Here is an 8,940-nt window from a genome sequence, read left to right as displayed (position 1 = left end):
ACAGGCCTACTATAATGCAGCAACCAGTTTATTACAGCATAGAAGAGACTGCATTATTATATCAACCTTACATACCCTGCTAGAGTTGAAATATAACCTATGTTTAATCATTTTACCATTCACTACAGTATTGTACATACCTGTTTTAGGCTATGTTCCTACTTAATCAGAGAATAGACATTTTTTGCCCGTTCTCTGCTCATCACCAAACTGACAGTGAATGGCACCTATTTTATAAATAGAAGCCATTCACGCATCTCTCTCTGCAGTGGATACGCGGGATCCGTTGCAGTAAGCGGTCCGTACTTCTGTGCAGTCCGCGATAATCCTGGGCAGTCAGATGCGTTTCCTCCTATAGCCTATGGGTGTAACGCATCTGCCCCGGGCTACATGTCCCACCAGTGACAAAATGCAGCTTAAAGAGGAACTGTAACCAAGGATCGAACGTCATCCCAATCAGTAGCTGATGCCCTTTTTACCATGAGAAATCTTTACCTTTTCTCGAATAAATCATCAGGGGTTTCTGTATGGCTGATATTGTGGTGAAATCCCTCCCACAGTGTGTTTCCAACTGGCAAGAAACCAATGCCTCCCTCTGTGTATATGTATAGCTATAGAAAAACCCCAATCTTTTAGCATAGTTTGGGGCTGTGGTTATAGATTACGGCAGTTGGTGCTAGTAGTAAAGATACCACCCAGTGATAATGGCTAAATTCAGTGACTAGCACAGCAACCTGTGATCAGTAGAGATGGGCCGAACGGTTCGCCGGCGAACGGTTCCCGGCGAACTTCGGTGGTTCGCGCTCGCCTCCCGCAGGCGAACGTTTCCGGAAGTTCGGTTCGCCCCACAATGCACTATGAGGGTCAACTTTGACCCTCTACATCACAGTCAGCAGGCCCAGTGTAGCCAATTAGGCTACACTAGCCCCTGGAGCCCCACCCCCCTTATATAAGGCAGGCAGCGGCGGCCATTACGGCCACTCGTGTGCCTGCATTAGAGAGAGTAGGGCGAGCTGCTGTCTGTCTCTCATAGGGAAAGATTAGTTAGGCTTAGCTTTTCCTGGCTGCATACCTGTTCAGTGATCCTGCCACTGCATACCTGTTCTGTGAACCCACCCACCACTGCATACCTGTTCAGTGATCCTGCCACTGCATTCCTGTTCTGTGAACCCACCCACCACTGCATACCTGTTCAGTGATCCTGCCACTGCATACCTGTTCTGTGAACCCACCACTGCATACCTGTTCTGTGATCCTGCCACTGCATACCTGTTCTGTGAACCCACCACTGCATACCTGTTCTGTGATCCTGCCACTGCATACCTGTTCTGTGAACCCACCCACCACTGCATACCTGTTCAGTGATCCTGCCACTGCATACCTGTTCTGTGAACCCACCACTGCATACCTGTTCTGTGAACCCACCCACCACTGCATACCTGTTCAGTGATCCTGCCACTGCATTCCTGTTCTGTGAACCCACCCACCACTGCATACCTGTTCTGTGAACCCACCACTGCATACCTGTTCTGTGATCCTGCCACTGCATACCTGTTCTGTGAACCCACCCACCACTGCATACCTGTTCAGTGATCCTGCCACTGCATACCTGTTCAGTGATCCTGCCACTGCATACCTGTTCTGTGAACCCACCACTGCATACCTGTTCTGTGAACCCACCACTGCATACCTGTTCTGTGAACCCACCACTGCATACCTGTTCTGTGAACCCACCACTGCATACCTGTTCTGTGAACCCACCACTGCATACCTGTTCTGTGAACCCACCACTGCATACCTGTTCTGTTCAGTGGACCCACCACTGTATACCTGTTTAGTGAACCCGCCACTGCATACCTGTTCTGTTCAGTGAACAGTTTGGTGTGTCAGTGTGAAGCAGTACCTTAATTACACTACCTGATTGATGTATACACATGCAAGAGGTTTTAAAGCACTTTAGGCCTGTCATTTAGCATTCAATATGATTTCTGTCCTTAAAACGCTGCTTTGCGTCAAATCCAGATTTTTCCTGGGGACTTTTGGCGTATATCCCACTCCGCCATGCCCCCCTCCAGGTGTTAGATCCCTTGAAACATCTTTTCCATCACTTTTGTGGCCAGCATAGTTATTTTTTTTTTTCAAAGTTCGCATCCCCATTGAAGTCTATTGCGGTTCGCGAACTTTACCGCGAACCGAACCTTCCGCGGAAGTTCGCGAACCCGGTTCGCGAACCTAAAATCGGAGGTTCGTCCCAACTCTAGTGATCAGCTAATCCACATCCAGCAGGACTGAGGGTCACTGAATTGCAGCCCTCTCATAGGCCAGTCTATGTCTGAGCCTATCCGTGGATGAGAGGTATCGTACGCAGGACACCGCAGATATTTTCTACCAGTGCCCGGGCCAGGAGGCCAAGTGTGCAGTCATTCCCTGCCCTGTTTCTTGTTTGAGCCGTTAGTGCAATCATTGTGCGCAGCGCGTTACCCTACTTGGATTGACCTACTACACTGTTATGTATTTGTTTTTGCTTTTTTCTGAGTTGGATTAAAGCCTTTTTTTACTGCGTAAAAGAAGTTTACTATTATAGCTCTATTGCCGGCAGTGTTGTTTGCGAATTTTCACCCAAGGCATTTTCACATCGAAAATGCCATTTTAGTTTTTGAGATTTTTACACGAAAATACGCTTACATTTTTGTGTTTTTCGCTGTCGAGATTTTTCATGTAAATACGCAAAACTTTCACATTTTCGCCTGATGTTTACCGACTTTGGCGGTTAATAGCAAAGCCCCCTTGCAAGCTAGAATCACCAAATTTACATGGTATCTTAACCACTTGCCGACCACGTCACGCCAATGGGCGTGGCCACGGCGGCAGCCCCAGGACCAGCTAACGCCGATTGGCGTAAAGTCCTGGGGCAGCAGTTTGCAGGAGATCGCGCGCAGGCTGCCGATCGCCATGATTGGCCAGCTGGGGGGAGGGAGGGGATTTTGAAAAAGAAAGAAAAAGAAAAGGACAATAAATGTTACAAAAATATACAAATAAATATTTATTTAAAAAAAAATAAACACAGAGGGGCGATCAGACCTCACCAACAGAGAGCTCTGTTGGTGGGGAGAAAAGGGGGGAGTAATCACTTGTGTGCTGAGTTATACAGTTAAAGCTGCAGTGGCCAATTTTCAGAAAAAGTGCCTGGTCTTTAGGGGGGGTTAACACTGCGGTCCTCAAGTGGTTAAGGAGAAAATAAGGTCTTTTTGAGAAAAATGTTTTCCTCTTGTACCCACTTTTCTCTTTAACATACCCTGCAAATTTGGAGATTCTAGCTTTAAGGGGGGCTTTGCTATTAACCGCGAAAATCGGGATATATTAGGCAAAAAAAGGTCTAAAATATTCAAACAAATTTTCACTTGTACTTATTTTCGCGAAAATAAGGCGAAAAGAATATTGCCATTTTCGCGTATCACTAATTGCCGTCTTGAAACTTGACCAGCCAAAACGATAGATCCACCTGGTCTATGAAGTGGCTGCAGTTTGGTGAGCCTCAGTCCTGCTGGATGTGGATTAGCTGATCACACGTTGCTGTGCTAGTCACTGAATTGAGCACTTATCGCTGGGTGGTGTTGTTACCTGCTGAATGTGACAGTATTACGCTATGCCAGTTTTAATTCCATTTCTCTAGGATCTATACAAGTGGAGAGCGCATTGAGGTCATAACATTTTTTCAAATGTTATTGTCTGGATGGAACTGTGTCCATGTGCGCACCCACGTAACAAACAATCATATAGAGACTGTATATTTGCTGGCTGGTGCAGTTTTACTGTTGTTTGCTCAGTATACATGCAAGGCCATTGTTGATCAAACAACATGAATGAATTACATGGCAAATATCAACCATTTCTTGATCTCTCTTTTATTTTTCAATGTCTCACTTTGCAATGTATTGTTTTTTTTTCTCCTTTTCACTAAAGTTCCTCTTTAATACCTGCTGGGATTAATACTTTGGGAATCAGTATATTGGAGAAAATAGTGTATATATCTTTATTTAAAAGTGTGTAAAACAGTGATACCAAACTTATTAAAGTCCTGAAACACCCCAATGAAACTTTGAAGAATTTTGCACTTAGCATACTGTATATCTTACCAGCAGAAACCATAATATGATCACATTATTAAACAGTAATTATGGGGTGACAAATGGCCTGAGCTAAATGTGCTCTGTCTGCAGGATGCACACTGGGAAACAGTTGTTAGAGGATGTGACATTGCTATCACAGAACACCAACTGGGAGATTCAATTGCTGCAAAGCTGAGATGGCCCCACCCCGATTCAATTATGTGCTTTTTTATTACAAGAATGTCACGTATAGGTGACTTTTCCGAGTGTAAAGTGCTCCTTTTGCAAGCTGTGACAGTCTTGAAAAAGGAGGTACGTCATTTAAATTAAGACTGTCACAGCTTGAGAAAGGAGCACTTCATTCTCCCTATATGTGACATTCTTGTAATAAAAGAGTATAATTAAAACTGGGTGGTCTTTGCTACAACTGACACCTAAATGGCTTACAAGACTAAGGTTTGGAACCACTGATAGAAGTTTCTTGATTAATACATTTTAAAGGGAACCCAAGGTGTGGCCTGCCATATGTATTTCCTTTTAAAAAATGAACATTGCCTGGCTGTCCTGCTGATCCACTGCCTCTAATACTTTTAGTCATAGGTCTAAACAAGCATAGAGACCAAATGTTTCTGAAAAAAATCTGACAAGATTGCTGCATGCTTGTTTCAGGTGTGTGATTCAGATGCTACTTATGCCAGAATGGTCAGCAGAACTGCCAGGCAACTGGTATTGATTAAAAGGAAATAAATATGGCAGCCTCCATATTTCTATCAGCTGTAAAGTGCCTGGTTGGGAGCTCAGCATTTGGCCACTTTCTCTACCACAACCTTACTTTGCTGCAGACTGCTGTCTTCCTTGAAAACTCAGTCTGTGACTGCTCCCTCTGCAGCCTGAGCAGTCGGATGGTATAATTCACACAACCACTGGCTCAACACAATTCCTCTAGGTCATGCAATCAAATTTCAATTTCAAAGACCTGCTTTTTATTTGCAGACATCTCATACAAAAAATTAGAATAATTGAGTATTCAGGTTGCTAACGTATTAGATGGTGTACTTACAGTATATATGAATCCAAACCTGGAGATGGGCTCCAAAGTAAACACACTCAAACAATTTTATATGCTTGTTTTTTTCATAACACTTCAGAGTTCATGTTTTGTGTTTATTATTGATATCATGTTCCATTATATTACTATCATCCACGATAAGAACGTCTCAGTACAATGATATTGTTCAAGTAGGTTATGGAAGCTCTTCTGAATAGATTTCTTTTCTTGATGAATTAAAAGTGATTAGGCTTTAATTGCTATGTTCTAATCTAGTCTGCTTGTCAACACCAATTATTTTATAAGAAATTGGTGTATATCTTATGTTCATTCTTTTTCTTTCAGGTAAAGCTGCAGAAGAACAATGAGCCAACTTCCACTATGTATAAATAATCTGAGAAACATGCTAGTAAAACAGTTTTGCTAAAAGTTTTACAAGTTTCACTAAAGCTAACTGTACTTATTCATTGTGTGTATATACAGTATATACAAATGGGTTCATTATCTTTTAAATTATCTGCGCTAGTAAATATAGTGAATATTTAAATAATGCAGTTAGAAGTCCCTGGATCCCTCAACATCTGTGCAGATGTGTGATGTTACTTTGCGCAGATTAGTGTTTCTTTATTCTGTGTTTGCAGTCAGCAAAGGAAAGGGATGCAGAAAGTGGTGGTAGAGTAAAGCCTGAACACAGGTGAACTATGGTAGCCCAGGTAGTGATATTGGGCATAGATATGACGTATTGTATACTCTGCTATTTTATGCCCAATGTTACACTAGATAGCCAGGAATTCTATTTTCCACACGTTTCAGATTTTACTTTCTGACCACAAAAAGATCACTGCAATTTTTTCCAATAGTAACCATGTCTCCAGCATTTGTTCCACAGGGACATTAACAATGTATTCTGAACTACCGTATGTTCTGGGGTCTTTTGTAAGCATGCTGGTGGTGAATCAATGTACCCACAGTGCAATCTGGGAAATAAAGCTGTCCTCCCATTTGTTTCCCCCCTCACACACACCAAAGCGTATTCTTGGATACAATGTGGTGGATTATGGGACAAAAAAGCTTGGCCTTCCACTCAACTTTCTTTTGGCTGTTCCATGTGGGAGGGAAGTATAGTTCAGGGTAGCACCATCTTTACAGCAGAAATGTGGGCCTGAAGCAGGAAGAAGTTCTCACTTAGAGGGAGTCAAGTGACTCCCAGTGATAAAACCATGTACTGACTGTGAGGAGTTTTAGAGGGTGAGGAACCCATTAGTTTGGTGCAGGGGATTGGAGGTTAGAAATAATAATCACTATTAGAAAATCCTAAAATTAGGCTTTGATATTCTGTGCTTGTGATGTGACGTTGTCTTATTTCCCAGTAATAATCATTCATTTCCCACTACCAATTATACTAAAAAGCAGTGCCACTAAATGAAGATGGAGATCATATTTGAGGAATTTTTCTGGTCAACAGAAGGAATATTTAGAATTTAGTACTGATAATATAAAGACTTTTGTGTTAAATGGGTACAGCATTACTTATAGGGTGATGTATGACATTATGACATTTGGCAAGGTGGATGAAAATCAAGCTCTAGAAACAGAATTCCAGTGTGACTTGAACATGACCTTTGGTGCAGAAATTAATCTATGACACAGTTGGGGCTGTGAAATCAGGCTTGGCTCAAGTTTAATCAGCCAACCATGTCCTTTGTAAAAAGAATACATATCCTTGTTTCTTCTAGGCTAAAGGCCACACCCTTCCCCCTTAGTGCTTCCTGTGGCTTAGCAGCTGATCATGTGACTCGCTTCAGAACTACAAGAGGTGTCAGATTTGTTTCACAGCAAAGTCTGCTGCCAAGTTTGCTTTAAAAGAACAGTATAGTAATTTTGTAGACATTTACTTTTTTTTGTTTTTTTATTATTATTTTATTAGGTTTAGCACTAAAACTAGATTTTTATTAATTATAACAAAAAATATAATATTTGTTTAGTCTTCCACCATCTGATCCCAAGCCTTGTTTTACTGCAGTGTAGAAGAATTTAGATGCTTAAACACCAACAGGATCTGGATGCAAACCTGGAGTTTATAGTTAAGGTGGCCACTAACGATCCAAGTTCCAGCAAAAAGTCGTTCAAGTGATCAGATAATTCAAATTGGAAGACAAATTGTTTACTAAACCATCAACAAACCAAGCTTTGCTTCCTATCTATCACAACCAACAAGAAAATCCAAATTTTGTTTTTTATAATCATTCGTAAAGGCTCCCCTCTGTGAATTCCTCCACTGGCTTCCTATCCAGTCCAGAATCAGATTCAAGATATTGTGTCTGACCTACAAATCCGTCCACAAAACCTGTCCATCCTACATTTCTGATCTTACTCAGAGATACACACCAAGCCGCTCACTCCGCTCCTCCAATGAACTTCGCCTGACCGTCCCCCGCATCATTCAGTCCCATGCACGCCTCCAAGACTTCTCAAGAGCCGCTCCAACACTATGGAACTGTAGAGTGACCAGATTTTTGTGGGTCCAACCTGGGACGGGGAGGGGGGCGTGGGGGGGGGGGCGGCGAAAACTGGGGAGGACTGAGGAGCGCGCAGCGGCGAAGACTGGGGGGGGGGGCGCCGCGTGGCCATGACATTGTATGGGCGGAGCTAACGTAATGATGTAACAGCGAGGCATAAGAAAGCAGTGTTTACGCCATGATGTGGACAAACGAGACTTTGCATCATGGGTGTGCAGAAACTGTGTGATGCTAATAGTATACCGTAACCACAAAGCAGCAAACATAGCCATCTATGACCATTAAATAATAAATGCAGTAACAGTTACCCCGGACACCAGAAAATAAACGCAATAGGCAACATGTCAGCACAAAATAACCGCAATGCGGGCAACATGTCAGTATAAAATAAACGCAATGCGGGCAAACATGTCAGTACAAAATAAACGCAATGTGGGCAAACATGTCAGTACAAAATAAACGCAATGCGGGCAACATGTCAGTACAAAATAAACGCAATGCGGGCAAACATTTCACCAGACAATAAACGCAATGCGGGCAAACATGTCAGTACAAAATAAACGCAATGCGGGCAAACATGTCAGTACAAAATAAACGCAATGCGGGCAACATGTCAGTACAAAATAAACGCAATGCGGGCAACATGTCGGTACAAAATAAACGCAATGCGGGCAACATGTCGGTACAAAAGAAACGCAATGTGGGCAAACATTTCACCAGAAAAGAAACGCAATGCGGGCAAACATTTCACCAGAAAAGAAACAATGCGGGTAAACATTTCACCAGAAAAGAAACGCACTGCGGGCAAACATTTCACCAGAAAAGAAACGCACTGCGGGCAAACATTTCACCAGAAAAGAAACAATGCGGGCAAACATTTCACCAGAAAAGAAACCTAATGCGGGCAAACATTTCACCTGGAAAAGAAAGCATTTACTCACCTGGCAGAAGTCTCCGGCCTCTGGCGCGCTGCTCCTGGGACCGTCTTACTTCTCCTGCAGTCTCCCGCGCTGACAGGGCTACGGTAAGATGGCGCCCGAAGCCCTGTACTGGAGACACAAATAGGTCTCCAGTACAGGGCTTCGGCAGCCATCTTGCCATAGCCCTGCTCGCCTGCCGGTGTCGGAAACAGACACCGGAAGAGGAGGCTGGAGCGGGGCTGCGGGCAATGAACTGGCACAGCGTCTATAGACGCCGCTGCCAGTTCATTGAGGAGAGAGTGGCCAGAGTCCCGAGGCCGGGACGTCCCGCTGCTGAAAGCGGG

General features: G+C 43.4%; 1 protein-coding gene across 4 annotated transcripts in view; it reads left to right on the top strand.

Annotated features, from left to right (window-relative positions):
* Positions 1-7,672, top strand: part of THEMIS (thymocyte selection associated) — a 173,158-nt gene extending 165,486 nt beyond the window's left edge. For 3 of the 4 annotated variants that reach the window (XM_068231520.1, XM_068231521.1, XM_068231519.1), the window contains one exon: positions 5,503-5,586. In XM_068231520.1, the coding sequence (XP_068087621.1) occupies positions 5,503-5,525 (23 nt within the window). In that variant the 3' untranslated portion in view covers positions 5,526-5,586. Of the gene's footprint in view, positions 1-5,502; positions 5,587-7,180 lie in introns of those variants that run through there. The other variant, XM_068231522.1, reaches the window with a different exon arrangement.
* The last annotated feature ends 1,268 nt before the right edge of the window (positions 7,673-8,940 follow it).

This window comes from Hyperolius riggenbachi, chromosome 4 (genome assembly GCF_040937935.1).
Source record: "Hyperolius riggenbachi isolate aHypRig1 chromosome 4, aHypRig1.pri, whole genome shotgun sequence".
Lineage (NCBI taxonomy): Eukaryota > Metazoa > Chordata > Amphibia > Anura > Hyperoliidae > Hyperolius > Hyperolius riggenbachi.
This window is presented reverse-complemented; position numbering and strand designations above follow the sequence as displayed.